This window comes from Littorina saxatilis, linkage group LG12 (assembly GCF_037325665.1).
Source record: "Littorina saxatilis isolate snail1 linkage group LG12, US_GU_Lsax_2.0, whole genome shotgun sequence".
Taxonomy (NCBI): domain Eukaryota; kingdom Metazoa; phylum Mollusca; class Gastropoda; order Littorinimorpha; family Littorinidae; genus Littorina; species Littorina saxatilis.
Genome location: NC_090256.1, coordinates 50,391,834 through 50,411,649, shown reverse-complemented (window position 1 = coordinate 50,411,649; position 19,816 = coordinate 50,391,834). Strand labels below are relative to the sequence as shown.

Below are 19,816 nucleotides of genomic sequence, written 5' to 3'. Positions count from 1 at the left end.
AAAAAAAAAAATCGAGTGCAGAAAACGCAATGAGAGCGACAGCGCTCGAGTCGCACACTTATTTCCCTGTCAAGTAGGTTTAATTTGTACACATTAGAAAAAAAGTAAAAAAAAAAAAAGTGATTGCCTACCTTCCTACCCTATTTTTGTTGGCAATGTTACCTTAACCACACCTATTTTTTTTGTGGCCTAACCTCTGAACGTTCATGTCAAAGTAATGCCAACCTTTTGAACTATCTGTGTCATTTAAAACAGCATTGTATTCATATGGGTTAGCTTACACGAAACTACGTAAGTTTGTGTTGGTGCAGATCTGTCAGAACGTTTCCTGAAAACATTACTTATGGTACGCATAATAATGGATATTTAGTGCATCCCGCCCGGGACCCGCTCTGTTCTGTTTCAGTGCGTCGTGGGATCCCCTCATTGAAATTCTAGTTCATGTGCATGATTTGGCTTCTAGTGCGTATATAGCTGGGGCGGGGATATAGCTCAGTTGGTAGCGCGCTGGATTTGTATTCAGTTGGCCGCTGTCAGCGTGAGTTCGATCCCAGGTTCGGCGGAAATTTATTTCAGAGTCAACTTTGTGTGCAGACTCTCTTCGGTGTCCGAACTCCCCCCCCCCCCCCCCCCCCCGTGTACACTACATTGGGTGTGCACGTTAAAGATCCCACGATTGACAAAAGAGTCTTTCCTGGCAAAATTGCTTAGGCACAGTTAATAATTGTCTACCTATACCTGTGTCACTTGGAATAATAGGCTGTGAAAGGTAAATATGCGCCGAAATGGCTGCAATTACTGGCCGTATAAAATTTCATCTCACACGGCATCACTGCAGAGCGCCTAGAACTGTACCCACGGAATATGCGCGATATAAGCGTCATTGATTGATTGATTGATTAATGCAAGGTTTGGGGAGCCCTTCAAAAAATAAAGTGAAGGTAAAACTCACAGATAGACTGTAGAAAGATCACACCAGCAAACAATGAAACATCCATTCAATATCATCACAACCAACGTTCAACAGTACTTGGAGCATGTAGGATAATTCTGTACATCTTTGATTTAAAGCTTCTGGCTGTGAGTTATATTGTATTGTTTCAAAAGAAAAAGAAAAACATCTAAAATCGGTCGTACATGTACATATACAATCGTTTATTTCAATTTGTATCGTAAGTACATGTATGAAAGTAAATAACAGCATATCTTGACACAGCTCTCTAGTGTGTACAGTAGTACAAGTATTTCCACTTGTTGATTTACTGCAGGAAGAATGTTCGAAATGCTGTACTCCACAATGCTCCACAGATTTTATTTGTTTGTGTCTTTGATTGTTTTTTTCTTTTCCACAATTGTTTTCATACCGCCAATGGAAAAAGTATTGGTTATCCAAAAAAGGCTGATGTCACATTACTGTAAATTATACAAGTGTGTTTGTGTGTGTGTGTGTGTGTGTGTGTGTGTGTGTGTGCTCTCTTGGTGATACCTTGTCAAACTTTTGATTCAGTTTTGGGATAATGTTTGATTAGTCACAAAAGCATTTTGCTAAAAAAAAAAAAAAAATCGGATATTTGAATAAATAACTGTGTGTGGCTCCACGACAAGGTTACCCAAGGATAGATTTTACTTAGGGTTGTGTAGTGCAAGAGGAACGCGTATTTGTTTTGTTAGTACCACTACCAATGATGAATCACCTATCTGCTGCACATCATTAGCAGAGAACCAGACTTTCCTTTGAAGAAAAGCTGTTGTGATGCCAGATATCCCTGTTTGTCAACTGTGAGCGATGTTTTGTGCAAATCCGGCCCATCCAAAAACGTTTCGCATGGTTAACTCATCATCATCAGAATCTAAATCGTCTCAGTTCTGCATGGAATGTCTCCTGGTTGGCAGTATTCAAGCTACGCACGTAAAAGGGGAAAAACTCTTGCTGGCTTGTTGATGGCAAGATTGCATGATTACTTTCCCATACTTTGCGAGAGCGAACAATCAGGTTGGTGGCTGAATCGAAGACCTTTCTTGAACCTACAAACAGTATGTTTTGTTTAATTTTCACGTTCGTCTTCTTTTAATTGCATTTTCAGAATAGTTTTTCTTGTGTCAAATGAGAAACTGATGAGTATCTGAAACTGTTAAAAAAAAACCAAAGCCCCAAAGAAACAAAGGTCACATTATTGTCAGTGGTTTACGAGTTTGCAAAGCGGTTTGTGCTTGTCGCTTGTGATAAACATCAAAAGCTTAGATCACTTTTTCTTTTCTCCCCTGTTAGAGTCTGTACTTTGTGCTGATGACCCGGGGTCTCCTGGCAAGTCATGTCATAATCACATCCACACGAATCATCAAGTCAATCAGTACACTGACACAACTTCCCCGTGTCGTCTGGTAGTGTCTGGGGAATACCAGGCCCAGTGGTGCAAGTCATGCCATGAACACATCCACACGAATCAGTAAGTCTATCGGTACACTGACACAATCCCCGTGTTGTCTGGTAGTGTCTGGGGAATACCAGTGGTACATCAGTCATTGCCGGCCTCTCCGATAAGAGAACACCTCCCAATATAAGGACATCTTCTCTTGTCCACTTGTTTTGACCAGGTTGTGTCAAGTCAGACCACCTGCACTGTATGGACACAGTTTGGCTGGTCCCAAGGTTAAGGGTGTCTTTTTCATCATTGGTACCACTGTACAAACACCAGTTGTTCCTAATTGGCTCTGCTTCCTTCTCACCGAGTCAGAGGTCATCCTTTTCTTCGCGCTGCAAGCTGACCCCCGTTAAAATGCACATGACCTTCAGTCCTGGAGACCCAGACCTCGCGGCACGTGACACAGACAGAGTTCCCAACAGTCGCTGACTGCGTGTTCATGTGACACGAACTACTGACGTAGGACGCCCAGCGACTTTTCTGGGTACGGCTGGACGTGTCAGGCTTCTGTATTCCTTCTTCAGGACTTTATCCGTAGTCACTGCTGGCTCACTTTGGCTTGGGGGCGTTCCCATTCTGCAAAAGACAAGCGTCTCGGTAAGTGTGAGATGACAGTGTTCAGGTTTGTCGAGACACTGATCAGTGCTCGTAACTTGACTTTCTGAAGAAAATAAATCTATAGTTTCTTTTATTATGCGGTGTGTGTGTGTGTGTATGTGTGTGTGTGTGGGTGTGTGTGTGGGTGTGTGTGTGTGTGTGTGTGTGTGTGTGTGTGTGTGTGGGTGTGTATGTGTGTGTGTGTGTGTGTGTATGTGTGTGTGTGTGGGTGTGTGTGTGTGATTTACTGGATGTTTAACACGTGAAGAACAAAAGCTTGAAAGGCACACTCCATCTCGTGAAAACAGTTTAACTCGGATCTGGCCAGGCTTTCACATTGGGTAAAACCACCCGTTAATTCACACCATCCGTTAATTCACACCATCCGTTAACTTTCACACCATCCGTTAATTCACTTGGTCACATACCAACCATGAACAGACTCTCTCTGCGCTGTCGGAATTGTGTGATGAATTAATTTCTTTGAAAGCCACTGGATGCATTTACAAAATTCATTGAAGAATATTCCCACAGTGCATAGAGAGCACTCAGGCTGTACATGTTCTGTGTGTGACCAAGTGGAGGGATGGTCTTATCATCCTATAAACGCCTCGCCAGACCTGAGACGGTGAGCCGAACGATTACGTGTGCCTTTAACGCACAATCAGTCTTGAAGTGTTACAGGAGGGGTCAGAACAGCTGTTCGATCTACAAACCTGCGCGCAGGGTGTGGATATATATATATATACACGAGACATTCCAGAAGAACTCCAACCGGTAACTACAGACGTCGTCATGCATGCTCTGAGGTACCATGCAGCACTGCGGGACTGACACAAGAGACTCAACATTCACTGGCCCGCTGGGTTCTTTTTCATGCTGGTGTTCGTGTATTCAAGGCCATCGTGTGTTAAATGAATGAACCCGAAGTCATCATATGTTCATGAATTCAAGGTCATCATGTGTTCATGACCTCAAGGTCATGTGTTCATGAACTCAAGGTTATCAGGTGGATTCTGGGTGGCATGCAATGTACTCCTCCGGCCAGTCCGGACTATGTAAGCTTGCAGATGTCATCAGTTACATTGACCGGTTGTTCAACGGCAGTTAAAAGATCGTGCCATGAACGACTGATGTGTTCTTCTTCTTCTTCTGCGTTCGTGGGCTGAAACTCCCACGTACACTCGTGTTTTTTGCACGAGTGGAATTTTACGTGTATGACCGTTTTTTACCCCGCCATTTAGGCAGCCATACGCCGTTTTCGGAGGAAGCATGCTGGGTATTTTCGTGTTTCTATAACCCACCGAACTCTGACATGGATTACAGGATCTTTTTCGTGCACACTTGGTCTTGTGCTTGCGTGTACACACGGGGGTGTTCGGACACCGAGGAGAGTCTGCACACAAAGTTGACTCTGAGAAATAAATCTCTCGCCGAACGTGGGGACGAACTCACACTGACACTGACAGCGGCCAACTGGATACAAATCCAGCGCCGCTACCAACTGAGCTACATCCCCGCCAACTGGTGTGTTCGTTACGCACAGTGTTGGACATTGTATTGTAGTGCGACTGAGTCTGTAGGTGTGAGCAAGTGTGAAGACACGCTTGTGTGTGTTAAAGGACTAAAAGAGATCAGGCTTTAGGGAATATGCAACACACACACACACACACACACACACACACACACACACACAACCACACACACACACACTGACGCACATACACACACACACACACACACACACACACAAAGAATGCACATGCGACACAATGATGCAATGTTAGTAAAGCATTCTTGATTCACTATAACGTCATCCAAGTATGTACACATGTACAATCATTCCTTTGAAATTCATCAGTTCAAAGCCAAATAACGTCTGCGATATCAAATTATCACCAAGTAATCAACGGAATGAATTGTTTTCAGGCTGTACAAAATTAATGAGTTATGACAAAAATATCCTATCAGTTCAGTCTGAGAAGCAGAAGCAGCTTTTTGGCGATCGTGAAGATGATGCTGAAAGATAAATTGGAAGCTCTGCAGTGGTAATGTCAGTCACTATGAAATGCATTTTTTCACTGAAACAAACAGTGTTTCTTTTCATTTACACACACAATCAGCACGCACGTGCACGAACGCACAGGCACACAGAGCGCTGGCTTTTCCTTTCAAACGTTCAAGCACGCACGCGCACACACGCTCAGCCGCACAGTACCGCCCCCCCCCCCCGAAACACATTTTGCAGTCAAACTTAGCTGCAAAAGTAATTCCCAATCTCTTCTTCTTCGTTCATGGGCTAAAACTCCCACGTTCACTCGTGCTTTTGCACGAGTGGATTTTTACGTGTATTACCGTTTTTACCCTGCCATTTAGGCAGCATACGCCGATTTCCCAATCAATGAGCCCTACTTTACTTTTTTGCAAAAGTACGCGATGGCAAAAAGCCCGTGAGCAAAATGATGAAAAGGAAATGACACTTGGGCAGGAAAGCACAGGGATCGATCGGCGCTGTTGTCTGTAACCCCCCCCTCATCACAAATGAAAAGAAGAAGAAAAGAAAGGTGTACGCCTATAGGTGTAGGTTGTTGTCAGACCAGCCCCATCACGCAGAGTTGATCGATGAGAGACATTCCGTGTGATTGTTCTGTCAGCCCGACAGCCGCGACTCTGACTGATGGCAAGCTTTGGCCTCGTTTACTATACTCTGCATCCACAACAAAAAACAGTCCAATACTTCACACACACACACACACACACACACGCACCTCCCAACACACGCACGCATGGACACACACACACACACACCGTGGCACACACACCGTGGCACACACACCGTGAGTGACACACACGCAGCACACACACACACACACAGAACTCCAACACTTGTACACTCACACCGTGGCACACACACATACACACACACACATATATAACTCCAAAACACACACACACACACACACATACATATATACACACACAAAAACACACACACTCACCAATGACTACCACTATCGTACTTACGACCGTCCGAACACTGAGAGATTTACTATTTCTTTAGAAGAACAAAAGTCTGGGAGTGAAACGATGCTCATCGGGGCGGACGCGATCGTACCTGTAAGCAATGCTCAAGTTCTGAATAAAAATCCGGGGTGGTCTGAAAAAAATAATGTAATGGATAATGGCAAACCCTTACCATGAAGCTGCATATAACTGCTGTACATAAGTATTTCACTGTCATATTACACGGAATGAATTTTCACATGCTGTGTTGTCTCTCTCTCTCGATCCGCTTTCACTCTCTCACACACAAACACACCGTCCTGGATACACTAACACACAAAACACACACACATACAATGACACACACATACACACACACACACACACACATACACTCCCGAATGTACACATGTATGGCTGCAGTTACCCTTACTCGTACAGACCACTGGTTCATAATTATCACGGCATCTAAAGCTCAATGTCAAGACGAAACACCTAATCAAACCGCCCTATTGAAAAGCAACAAGTATGGAGGCCATTTCCAGTCTTTGAAGCCTTGGAGCATCTTCCTTTCAAGACAATCACGACCTAATGCAGCGAAAACATGATACCCTCGACATAAAACCGCAGGCTCTCTAAGCCCTGAATGGCCCCATCGCACGCTGAAAACCCGCACCGAAAATGAGAAATCAACAATTCACTGAGATGCACACCAAGGGTCTTTAAAAAAACCCACCTCGTCCGGTTCAGTGGAACCTTTCTTGTAAGACTCCCGAGTTTGAGACTCCCTCCCCTTTTAATGCCCTGTTTTCTCACATGTTCTCTTCATAATCTCGGTAAATGTACCCCTACTTTAAGACTCCCTCACTTGTTAAAAACTGATTTTCTCAGATTTTTTGAGGTCTTAAAAGGGGGGGTTCCACTGTATTCTGGCAGAGCGAGGCAAGCCTGATGAATGGCTTTAGAAGTCGATATATGGCCGCACAGCATCACGGCTAATCTGGATCTTTGAACATCGCCACGCATAGGGCTTCTTGCCATTCATCATAATTTCTGAGTCCCACTTCCGCTCATCCGCCCGGACCTCTTCCCTCTGATGTCTAATTTGCTATACACAAGCGCGCACATACTCACACTTAATATGTACATACACACACACACAAACGCGTGCACGCGCACACACACGCTGACAAACATACCAATCTGATTGTTGCGACAAAAGTTCCGATCTGCTGCACCCCCCCCCTTTCTTTCTCTCCTTTGCTCTCTCCTTCCTCTCAGTAATTTCAAGCTCATCTCAGTGTTGTGACTGTCATTTTCCATATCGGCTTGCAAAACCTTTAATTCCGTGACTGAGGGTCACACATTCATCAACAGAAACGTGCGCGCGTGTGTGTGTGTGTATGTGTGTGTGTGTGTGTGTGTGTGTGTATGATGTGCGTGTGTGTGTGTGTGGTGTGTTTGTGTGTGTGTGTGTGTGTGTGTGTGTGTGTGTGTGTGTGTGTGTGAGAGAGAGAGAGAGAGAGAGAGAGAGAGAGAGAGAGAGAGAGAGAGAGAGAGAGAGAGGGAGAGGGAGAGAGAGGGAGAGGGAGAGAGAGTGTCTGTTTCACAGGAGACACCAGTAAGGGACCCATCACACATGTTCCTATATCACCCCCAGTTTCCACAAAAATGTCTCTCTGTGAGCCTGCTGTTGTACCAGTTTAGGTTCACCTTGTCTGTCTTTCACCAGCTTTGAGATTCCTTTCCATTTTTGCAACACATTCTTTGCTACATGTGGCTGTCAAAATTGCGGTCTAGGCACACAAAAGACAGAAATCAGATTACTAGCTCTGAAACGAAGATGATGTCAAAATCACAAAACAAGAATCTATACAGTGTAGCCACGATTGAGTCAAAATACGTTTCGGTCATTTAAGTTGCTGAGCTTAATACCCCTGACATCTACTGGCATTGGTCTGGGATTAAAAATAGTACAGTAAACCCAGTCCTCGTTGTATAAAATGTACACCTTCGTCGAAATCACACAAGTCACATGTAAGTAAGTAAGCACACTGTCTTTATGCTATACAGGTAATGTTTCATGCAGGGTCCGACACACTGTCGTTAAGGTTCGTGCCATTGTCATCATCACACTGTTACTGTAGCGTGCATCACACGGCAAATCACAATACAAGTCACACAGCAAATCACAGGGAATGCAACTTGAGTCGTCATGCCGCCACGCCCATTGAGCGATATTCCACGTGTTCTGTGGTAGCTGCACCATGCTTACACTTAGCGGAACTATAAACACACACACACACACACACACACACACACAAAGAACGGTACCAGCACAGAACGGCAGGCAGGGGTGGCATTGGGTTGGAAACAGAAGGAGGAACAGGCTTTTGTTCCACAGCATGCAGTCTTTTGTTACAAGTTTTACAACCGAAAAGTTGGTCAAATAACTGGGGTGGTGTCAACGCGAAAGCGCCTGGCTGGGTAGGACTCAAGCACTGAGAGTTATTTGAGATTTCAACCAAGCCGACCCAGCGCTTGTTTTGCACCTAGCTGGGCACTTTCTCGTGCACACCCATCGCGATTTTAACGGAACCAAGGGCATCAAGCGATTAACTTGCACGAGAAAACAGCTGGGGATGAACAGAGCTGCAGGAGGAACAGACACAAGGTGGGGTGGGATGCCGCACGGATGTAAGAAAGGGGGGGGGGGGGATGAAGCAGACACAGCACACGTGCAGACAGAGTAAATGCTATACTTGGCTGCACAGCCCCTGGCCGTGGTCCGAGTCGTTGGACGACGTCTCCTGGGAGGACGTGAGGGAGTAGTTGGCCGAGTCCCTCCTGCCTATCTCCCCCTTAGTCCGCGGCACAATGTGCAGGTTGCGGGGGTAGCCCCCCACCGCCAGGTAGTCCATCTTGCCCCCCGCCTGGCGCGGCGGTTTGTCCGTCACAACACCACTCACCCCACCCCCGATAGTCTTGGCCCCCCCGCCCAGCTGACCGTTTTCACGGACGGAGGACGGAAGGCTGCTGCTCTCCGAGTCTAGCGTCGAGTTGGCAGCACTGTTGGAGTGTTTGTGATGGCTGAAGGGGTGGGGGTGGGATAGAGGGTGAAGGTGCTGGAAGTCGTCCTCACTGCCGCTGACGGTGGAGGTCCGCTGCGAGGAGCGGACCCCCGAGTCCAGGGAATCGTCCAGGCGTAACGCCACCTCTCCCACCTCCCCCTCCACGATCCCCCGCCGCTTGTCACAGTCCATACGCTCCAGGTCTGAAGACACACCGTTGGTGACGGCGTGCGTGGCGGGGTGGTGGTGGGGGTCGCCTACCCGCCGCTTCTCCAGCGAGCCGTACGTGCCGAGCTGCATGTTGCGGCGCTGTTCGCGGTAGGAGCTAGCCGTGCGCGACGACTCCTTCACCTTGTCACGGAACGACGACATCAGCGTCGGCAGCGGCTCGTGCGGCACGCTCACCGTCGGCACTGCGGGGGTGGTGGCCGTGGTAGACGGAGCGGCTGTTGCTGTGGGGGGAGGGTCTGACGGGGGCGACAGGTTGTTGAGGTTGTTGTCGATGTTGGCGCCGTGGTCCACCACAGCGTAGAAGTCGTCGCACTTGCTGCGGATGCTGTTGCGGTAGTCACGTGACAGGGAGCTGTCTCCCGGCTTGCCCGCCTTGCGAAGCTTGACAGAGCCACCACTAGTGTTGAGCCTGGTGTCTGTGGCATCCCCCGCCCCGCTCTCTCCGCTGGGACCCACCGCCCCGCCCTGGCTGACTGCACCGCCCTGGGGCTTCACGTTGTTGTGCACGTCCACCTTCACGTTCACGTGGCGCGGGCCTTCACTCGGCCTGGCCCCCGGGTCCCCCTCACCACCACCACCGCTAGCCCGGCCGTCGTTGCTGTGCACGTGGTCATCGAAGGTGACCCGCTGCCCCCCCTGCCGCCGTCCCCCCGGCCTCCCCTTGCGCATGGCCCCTCCTGGACCGTTGGGCAGCGAGGGCAGGCAGTCCCCGTCCCCCGTGTGCTCGTTCACGTTGTCCGAGTCCTCCGTCCCCGCCTCACTGGCCTCCTGGTCCGGCGTGACGTCACCGGAACCGTTGTCCACCGCGTCAGAGTAGCCGGGCGGGGAGTCGGCCTCGTTCCGACTGCGGCGCCGTGACCTGACCTCGCGCATCTCCAGGCTGTTGTTGGCGTCCCCGCTGCTGCTGCCCGCGGTGCTGGCCCTGTCGAACGTGGGGTTCTTCACCACGTGGTCGTCGTGGATCATGAAGAGCGGCTGGCCCAGCGGCACGTAGTCCAGGATGCGGAACTGCCAGCGCTGCTTGACGGTGAGGCCGAACCACAACGCGATCCACAGCACCAGGTACAGCACCTCGCTCACCAGGCCCGCCAGCACGAGCCGGTCCTGGGTGGGTCTGTACAGCGCGACTAACTCGTAGATGACGGGACCCTTGCACACGGCCAGGGCCACAAACGCGGCCATGGCGCACGAGTGGGGCACGTAGCCCTGGCAGCCGCTGTTGACCACCACGGTCTGCTTGACGAAGCTCTCCTGGCTGCCGCGGTGCTTGCGCTCGATGATGCGCAGCTTCTCGGCGAAGTAGTGTGCGCCGTACTCGCACACCGTCATGGTGGAGAGCAGCATGACGGCCCCGCCCGCCACGTAGAGAGCCAGGGTGGTGCTGCAGCCCAGGGACAGCGACACGTTGAGGTAGACGTGGCGGTTGTAGCACACCTTGTACAGGCAGCACCACGCCGCGTAGCCCAGGGCGGCTGTCAGGGTGAGGGCCAGCAGCTGCAGCGCGAACACCACGGTCAGCGCCTTGTTCGTGTACCTGCAGCACACAGGGGGAAAGGTCACACTCATGAAACACTGATCTATCTGCAGACAGGGGGAACGGTGACACACATGTGAAAGACTGATCTGTCTCTTATAAAAAAAAAATCAATTTATGAAAAAAAGGCTACATATTAATAAAATAGGTTATACATTTTGGTAGTAAATTAAACGTTCAATAACCTACCATTCTTGCTTTTTAATGTTCTATTTTGGAACGTTAGCAGTTGATCTGTTTTTGATCTGTCTCTAGACCTCGGTTTCATGGACTCGCGGTGGTCACACTGACAGTCGGACCACCGCTTCGTCACCCGACTGCGGTTGTTAGCATCGGGCAACTCCCCGTTCGAAGAGGCACAGTCGGAAATCTTATTTTTTTTTTTATGAAACCCGATGTCGTCGGATTACAGCATTTCACTCGTTCAACTACAGTTGACGTACTGTGTTGGCTGTGTCTTGCCCACGAAACAACTCAAACCATCACTTTAGCCTATTTGTAACATCATGCTACGAAACAAAGTATAGACTGGCCCATCTATGACATACACAAGTCCAAGTGCTCCGAAATTGAAGTTTTGGAGCGGAAACGTTCAACGCCATGTCCTGTCTAGGGCTGTGGGACATCTAAACATATAAACATTTTATTCTTTTCCCCGTAAAGGTCATTGCAAACTACATCAGACATTGGCAGCATTTTTGTGTGTGTACCAGAAAAAAAACACCTCCTCCAGTGGGGAGCATGCTGAACGGGTAAACGGGTAAACTGTTGATCAGTAACAAGAACACTGGGAGGAGTAACAGGCACAGAAGAAACAGAGTGTGAGAAAAAACTCAGATTGTGAGAAAACAAAAACAACAGTGTAAATATTTGGGTACCTACACAGGAAAAGTACAAAACTAGATGTCACACAAAAGCAGTGGACCATCGCAAGACATCCATGTTTTAAGGATATTACAATAGTTCGCAGCTCCTTACAATGCCAGGGCCAACACCCAAAAAGAGTGAACAAGAAGGGTAAAGCCCATACGACTCACATGCTTGACCTTGACATGACCTTGACCTTCAGGGTCAAGGTCAAATAACTAAACCTAGCAATGACATCATACACTAAGAACTGCTTTACACATTTTTCCTACCAAAATACATGTGACCTTGACCCAAGGTCAAGGTCATCCAAGGTCATGCAACACAAAGCTGTTAATTCAAGACATAGGAAGTACAATGGTGCTTATTGGCTCTTTCTACCATGAGATATGGTCACTTTTAGTGGTTCACTACCTTATTTTGGTCACATTTCATAAGGGTCAAAGTGACCTTGACCTTGATCATATGTGACCAAATGTGTTTCATGATGAAAGCATAACATGTGCCCCACATAATTTTTAAGTTTGAAACAGTTATCTTCCATAGTTCAGGGTCAAGGTCACTTCAAAATATGTACACAATCCAACTTTGAAGAGCTCCTGTGACCTTGACCTTGAAGCAAGGTAAACCAAACTGGTATCAAAAGATGGGGCTTACTTTGCCCTATATATCATATATAGGTGAGGTATTAAATCTCAAAAACTTCAGAGAAAATGTGAAAAATAGCTGTTTTTTAGACAACATTTATGGCCCCTGCGACCTTGACGCAAGGTCAAGATGCTATGTATGTTTTTTGGGGCCTTGTCATCATACACCATCTTGCCAAATTTGGTACTGATAGACTGAATAGTGTCCAAGAAATATCCAACGTTAAAGTTTTCCGGACGGACGGACGGACGGACGACTCGGGTGAGTACATAGACTCACTTTTGCTTCGCATGTGAGTCAAAAACCTGAAAGGCCAGGTTCCTTGGCGGCAGGGGCAAAGAACATCCTCTCCTGGTACCAAAATGTATGTTAATAAATGATAAAATAATACACATTTTGACTCCATCAACCATCCAGAATAACAAAAAAATATGTTTTTTTACAAGTTTTACTTTAAGAAACCGGATTTCCGGCGAGAACCGGAAGGTGTTAGCCCTGCAATACTGAATTTTGTTATACTTTTTTTTTTTTAAATCCAAGGCTACTGACCAGAAGACAGAGGCGTAACGGATGCTGAAGGTGAGGAGGGCGAGCACGAAGTTGACGTAGGTCAAGGACAGCGAGTGGTCACTGCCCCAACCGCCAGGAGGGGGGTGGGGGGTGGGCACCACCACACGTGACCCGTTGGCCACAGTGTTGGTCAGGTTGATGCTGCCCATGACGTCACTCATGTGCGCGCGCTCCTCCGCGAAGAGAAAGTCCACGTCTGTACTCCACACCGAGTCTGCAACACAAAGACAAGATGATGTCAGATTTTTGAAGATGAAAGTTGCAATGCTGCTTGTTGTCGAGTCTGTACCACAAAAAAAGACAATGTCAGATTTGTTTGGATGAAAGTTGCAATGCTGCTTGTTGTCGAGTCTGTACCACAAAGAAAAGATAATGTCAGATTTGTTTGGATGAAAGTTGCAATGCTACAACGAAATATCATGCTAAAAGATAATGACGACAATTTTGGTAGGACTGCAACTGTTGTGAAGCTGAAGATTCACACGGTTTGTTGTGTGGTTTAACAGACGAAGAACAAACAATTAATGATCTTATCTTTCCTTATAATATGATGTCAGCAGTGACTTAATTGAAAGAAGGCAGATAACAGAAGGAAAAATAAGAAGGAAAGAGAGCAGGAGGACATAAGGAGGAAAAAAATATGTTCGTCGGTGATGCATTGTCTGCACTGCATGCTTACGTACAACTCTGCAAACATAATTCACTCTAACTTAGAAAGAGAACACAAAAAGCAAAGACAGAGAACACATTACACGGATTGTGTTGAAACATGTTCCAGGCAGTTGTTGGCAAGGAAATAATTTAGACTAACAGAAAGAGAGAAAAAAAATCCCCACCCCCCCCCCCCCAAAAAAAGAGAGAGAGAGAACACATTACAAGGACTGTGTCGAAACACGTCGCAGACAGTTGCCTGGAAGACTCCGTCAGAGGGCGAGACGCACAAGACCTGACAGGGAGGTAATCAGTCATTAGCACAACCTGTTCCTCGTGCGCTGTAAAACACGTGTGAGGAATGGGGTATTTGGCAAGGCTCAGCCCTAGCCAGCCAGACACCTTCCACCCGACAACGCTCACCTTGCTATTGTTACCTGCCTTGCGTCAGTGCCACCCCCACCCCAACACCACCCCCTTTGTAACAGCTTTTCCAGGATGTGTTCGCTTTGGGGTTTTGCATGTTTTTTTTTGCTGCAGATGCGAATGCCAGGAAAGATGTTAACTGCGACTAAAAGACTTCATTGTTGTTGTACATGTACACAATCTGCTCCGAGATACTGTGGTAGAGTTATTCTCAGGCCTCCCTCTTTGCTCCTTGACCCATACTTTTTTGATCTGACGCATTGTTCTGACCCCTGAACTAACAGATTTGAAAGGTAGGAGGTCTTGTGACAGAACAATGTGTCTGTAGCCAGGACACTTGGACCTATTCTGACATATTATCAGTGAAGGTCCAACTGACCTATTGTTCTCTGAGTCTGGGGCCGGAACAACACTACTGTGGTACCGTGAAAAGATAAGACAATCCTTCATCACCCACACTCATCTGTCCCCTTGCCACTTAATCAATTTAACGTCATCACATGACTCAACTGTCATCAAACCCCATCCATTACGAACCCTTTTCTCACACTAACAAACTAACATCATGGTATGACGTAACAGTGCCTAAACCCCACCCATCCACATATTTTACCACTTTATCACTTTCTCATCCTATGACGAAACCGTCATAAAACGGCAAGTTTCATTGCACTTTAAGCTCTGGTAGCTGATGTAACACCCATGGCATGACACTAATCCTTGGGACTCTCAGGTTTGTTCTCAAGTTTATTTCGCGATCAAAGACTCTCACACTGCCGAGCCCGTAAGAGCGAAGATATTCTAGCGAAGTGCATATCTGTGGTAAGATTGGGTTTGCCAGAAGCATGCAGAAGTATCAGAAGGAAGAGCAAACCTACAGCGGTTTGTGTTTTCATCAAAGACATTTCTACGGGTCCGCAGCCTGATGCAGTTAGACCGGCCCTGTGACGCCAGTGATATGGGGAATTACTAAGTAGCGGGTCCCAAGGGTCCCTCTCATTTAGTGCAGCTGGCAAAACACCATGATTGGAGAGAGAAACATCTCGCTCTCTATTTTTGTCACCTTCCTAGGCCCTCTGCTGCTACCTGAAATGCGAAGTAGACGCAGAGTGAGTCTGCACACCAAACGAGATTAGTGTTGGAGGAAGCAACACTGTATTCCGCCGGCTGCCCCAGCCGCTAAACGTTTGCCTGGTTGCACGTGCTATAGTTTGCCTGCTACACAGGTCACAGGCGCCGACTCATAATTCATTGTCTGTTACACCTGTGGTAGATTTGAAACACTATCACTTTGATGTTCTAGCAATCGCTGGGGTTGCTTCTTACTGACATAAGCCGGGACCGAACTATGGTTAGCATGCTATCTCCTTCGTCAAAAGTCGTCAACAAGCAATACTGTTACATTTATGCAGCGACAAATTGTATATTTTGTCGCTTTTAAATGCAACGAAGTATGTACTTTGCTTTGCAAAATGAGAGAGAGAGAGAGAGAGAGAGAGAGAGAGAGAGAGAGAGAGAGAGAGAGAGAGAGAGAGAGAGAGAGAGATGTTTCGAGCTTTTCCCTACCACAAAGAAAACTCCACTAAACTCAAATAATTTTATGAATAATACTCGGCATAAGTGACATATGCTTTGGCAGAATAGCCAGAATGGACGGCATGTGGAGAAAATGGCCCATAACCCACCATCCCATCGGGAGGAACAGACAGGTTAGAGCACAGATCCACCCATAATACTCAGATCCCTGTCGTCCGCCTCAAAGAACATTCAAATTTCACCCACAAAACGTTGGCAAAGAGAGCAGAGTTTGTCTACTCCGCCCTTTATTAATTGCTCAAGACGGCTTTTTTCTTCCGGTATCCAGCCCCAGTCATCGCGGGCCATCAGCAAATCCTGTTGTTGACCAGAATTGACGACCCGGGCCTGGAAATGAGAGGCATTGTGCGGGTACATTGCCGTGCACCCCGGGTGGCGGCGGTACGGAGATATGAGAGCTGAAGAACCCGTGCGATGAGGAGGGCAACTGGGCACCGAGGCGAAGTCTGCAATACAGGTTGTGATTGAGGGGGTAATTCACCGCGATAGTGGCCGTCAAAGGAACCTCGAGTCAGCGGGCGAGCTTCACCACTGAGCCCTTTACAGTGGTACCCCCTTTTCACACTGACCCCCCCCCCCCCCCCCGTAAATCTAGCCTCCTTTTCCAAAACAATGTTTTTCAGGTTTTCTGTTCAAACATTATCTTCGTTTTAAGACTCCTACCCTTTTAAACCCGATGTTCTAAAATGTTGGTTGGCGAGGTGTGGACCATTGAGCTGTATATAGGAACCCAAATTAATACAGCCAAACCACGGTCTTAAAAGTAAGAAAGTCTTGAAACAGAAGTACATTTGTAGACGTATTTAACAGATAATACGAGAAAGCACACATGCTCTAAAAGGGGAGATAGTTGCAGATCGGGTGTGTAAAAAAGAGGAATTCCGCTGCATGTTCTGATGTCAATAGTATTCCCCTGACTGAACAGGGAACAGCGCAGGGAGGAGACAGGCTGGAGAAGACAAGCTATGGCTGCCTAACGAGGTGTGGGGGGACCACAGGTAGCTAGGTAAATACATCACTGCGAGACGAGAACGCTCCAACGCTTCATTAACTCTTCACACGCCTGGAAAGGTGATGCCAGGTTAACTGTCATCCTCGGCATACCGGCCCCTCCGTCCTGCGGCAAATACGACCGTTACCTTGCTTTATGTGAGCTGAGACGGCGCGCTGTTAGCGCCTTGTGTTTGCTGAGACGAGTATTGTGTATCACGTGTAGCTCGTTGTGATGAGACAGTCATGCTGCATGGATTTTTATGGGAACGTGCATACATCGCGGATACGATTTTGTCGCTGACGTGTGTGTGTGTGTGTGTGTGTGTGTGACAGTGTGTGTGTGTGAGAGAGAGGGAGAGAGAGAGAGGGGGGCAAAAGAGAGAGAGAGAGAGAGAGAGAGAGAGAGAGGGAGAGAGAGAGAGAGAGAGAGAGAGAGGGAGAGAGAGAGAGAGGGGGACAAGAGAGAGAGAGAGAGAGAGAGAGAGAGAGAGAGAGAGAGAGAGAGAGAGAGAGAGAGAGAGAGAGAGAGAGAGCGCCGGCCTTGCCTCATGTGGAAATTCTTACTTGACCGCGATAGGTCCAGAAAGTTTGAAAGTGAAAGCGAGGTCGAAAACAATGTTCCCATTTTGGAGACCTAAAACAAAAGTCACCTGTAACGAATTCTTCAGAAAACAGCCAGATGGGACGGCCTGAATAATGATACTGGTGGAGTAGTAAATAGTTGTAAACGCCATTGATGTACTGATCTTCGACATTCTCAAGAACCTTTCATGGCTATAGCAGACAAAGTCAAATGAAAGTCGCGATCAAAGCGGAGATGTGCCACCTTCAACAAAACGGAGCGACGCCACCTTCAACAAAGCGAAAGACAGAGAAGTAAAACGTCTTGTGGGACCCTTTTTATGAGGTTCTACGCCTGCTGTTTCCGCCTTCACGACATGTATACGAACCCTGAGTCCACAAACGTTTGACTTCGCTCTCTCCTCCGACAGCAAATGTGGCGTAGCAAGTTGCGAGACGGTGGAGAGATTCACGATTCGTCGCATGTGTTGTATTCAGTCACGGTCCCACAGACTCGCGCACGCATGTACTCTACATTGTACAGATCAGCCAATGTAGAGGCTTCCATTTTGATCTTTTTGAACTGGAACATCAACAATTCTTGAAGAGGTTTAAACGGATCTTGATTCAAACGTCCAAGGACGTTTTACACTTCTCGACTGCTCAGAGCAGAGGGACCCCGAGGGAACAAGCGACAGACGATGGCGAGATTCGCCGTATGCCCTGCAGCTACACGCCTTCAACTGAAACGTTTAATGACATTCAAATCGATCCCGACGTTATGTTCTCACCCCTTGCTCAGACTTGCAAGAGCCCTAAATGATCAAGGTCAGCACTGACGTGAGACGTGCCGCAAGTTACTGCAGTAACGGCAATTACAACTTATTGACATTTAAATAGACCCTAGCTGACTTCTGAAACGTTTCAAAGATCCTACTAACCCCTCCTCAGATCGAAGAGAGCCCTGAAACAAGCAAGGTCAGAGCTGAAAGGAACATTCGCCGCGTTTTTCATCTCCTTCCAAACGTTTTGATGACATTTAAATAGAACTTCACTCTAGAATCGTTTTTATCTGACTAAATAGAAGAAAGCTCTAGTGGAGCAAGCTCGGAGATGATGGAAATATTCGCCGTGTGGCAGTGAACTCGAAAGATTTTCGAATTGCAAAAACAATTAATTACACAGCAGTGAGGGCAGCCTGCACAGCGGTCTGACGAGAACACAGCACGTGCTGCACGGAATCCCCTCACAGTGACGGTCAGCACACAGGTCAGTGATAATGGAGCACCCGTGCACACAACACCCCACCCCCAACCCCCACCCTACCCGCATTTACTCGAGTCACTTCTGTCAGAGCATGCATTGAATTAGTTACAGTATCGCTCTGTGATTTCACTTTAGTACGGCCTCTGCTTCTGTCAGACTTTGGAATTGGGATGCTTAAAAAAGTCTGAAGGTGACCTATGACTCCAAAATAATACACACATACAGGGCATGTATCACCAAATTGGTTTGAAACTATACCATTGGAACGCACAGAAAAGTCTGATTTCAGCCAAAAGTCTTGACGATTCTCACGTGCGTTCTGTGAGAGAAAATACATATCAGTGTTTTGTTCGGTTCTGTCAGAGCCTATACAGAGAATGTAGAGAATACATATCAGTGTTTTGTTCGGTTCTGTCAGAGCCTATACAGAGAATGTAGAGAATGCATCTCAGTGTTTTGTTCGGTTGTTCTGTCAGAGCCAATGGAGAATATATAGCTATTTGTTCCGTGTGCTGTCAGGGTTTGTACTGGTCAAACCGAAACCAGGCATGCATAACGAAGGTGTATCTAGGTTCCAATCTTAACTTTCCTGCTGCGTTTCTGAAGCAGGGAATGCAAAGTGCAGAGAATTTTAGACCTCCCCTCGCTGCCGAAAAAGTCTTCACATTCTGTGCTTTTGTCCAGACACAGCTGCGGACGACATTCTAGGAAGGCCTGAAAGTAACTTAGCTGCCACACACTCAGAGTAAATGCAGTTCAGAGAAACGACTTGAAAACATTATGTTTGCAAGAACAAATTCTGCAACAAATAAACATACTACGCCTGTGTCTTTTTCCAATTGTAAAATTCTGTGTTTCAAGAAAGACGTAAAGGGCAAGCTGTTGCCGTTGAAACTAGAGTTTGGAAAGACAATGTTCCTCGTTTTGATACCGCAAGAGCGGTTGGCGAATGAACAAACAGAAAGACAAGAGGAAGAAGGAACCGAGATAAAGCAACAAAAAGTCCGAGATAAAGACTGTAAAGGGAGATAATTAATTCCAACCCCGGCGGAGGTTGGAGTGTTCCTATTATATTCATCCAGTGTGTCTTGACTGAAATACAAGCCATACATGAAAAAACAAAAACAAAAGCACAAAAAAATACCACACACTTGTCTTGTAGTAGTCCTTGGTTGTAACATATACATTTATATGATAACACCTTCAACATGCTATTCTCAAAGAAGACAGTCATGTATGATATCGTGCGGCTTAGTCCTGAGATAATTATCATCTTGTTTCTCGATTGAGAATAATCATTTATAGATGACTATTATTCATTTCCCTTGTTGGGGTGTACTTGCATGTGTTGGTGGTTGATTACCCAAATGTCCTCTCAG

At 47.0% G+C, this 19,816-nt stretch overlaps 1 protein-coding gene across 1 annotated transcript in view; it reads right to left on the bottom strand.

The window, feature by feature from the left end:
- Positions 1-2,419: 2,419 nt before the first annotated feature.
- Positions 2,420-19,816, bottom strand: part of LOC138982150 (uncharacterized) — a 94,929-nt gene continuing 77,532 nt past the window's right edge. The window contains exons 3-5 of the mRNA XM_070355371.1: positions 12,924-13,158; positions 8,786-10,859; positions 2,420-2,999 (exon numbers count right to left, since the gene is read on the bottom strand). Of these exons, the coding sequence (XP_070211472.1) occupies positions 2,973-2,999; positions 8,786-10,859; positions 12,924-13,158 (2,336 nt within the window). The 3' untranslated portion in view covers positions 2,420-2,972. The remainder of the gene's footprint in view (positions 3,000-8,785; positions 10,860-12,923; positions 13,159-19,816) is intronic.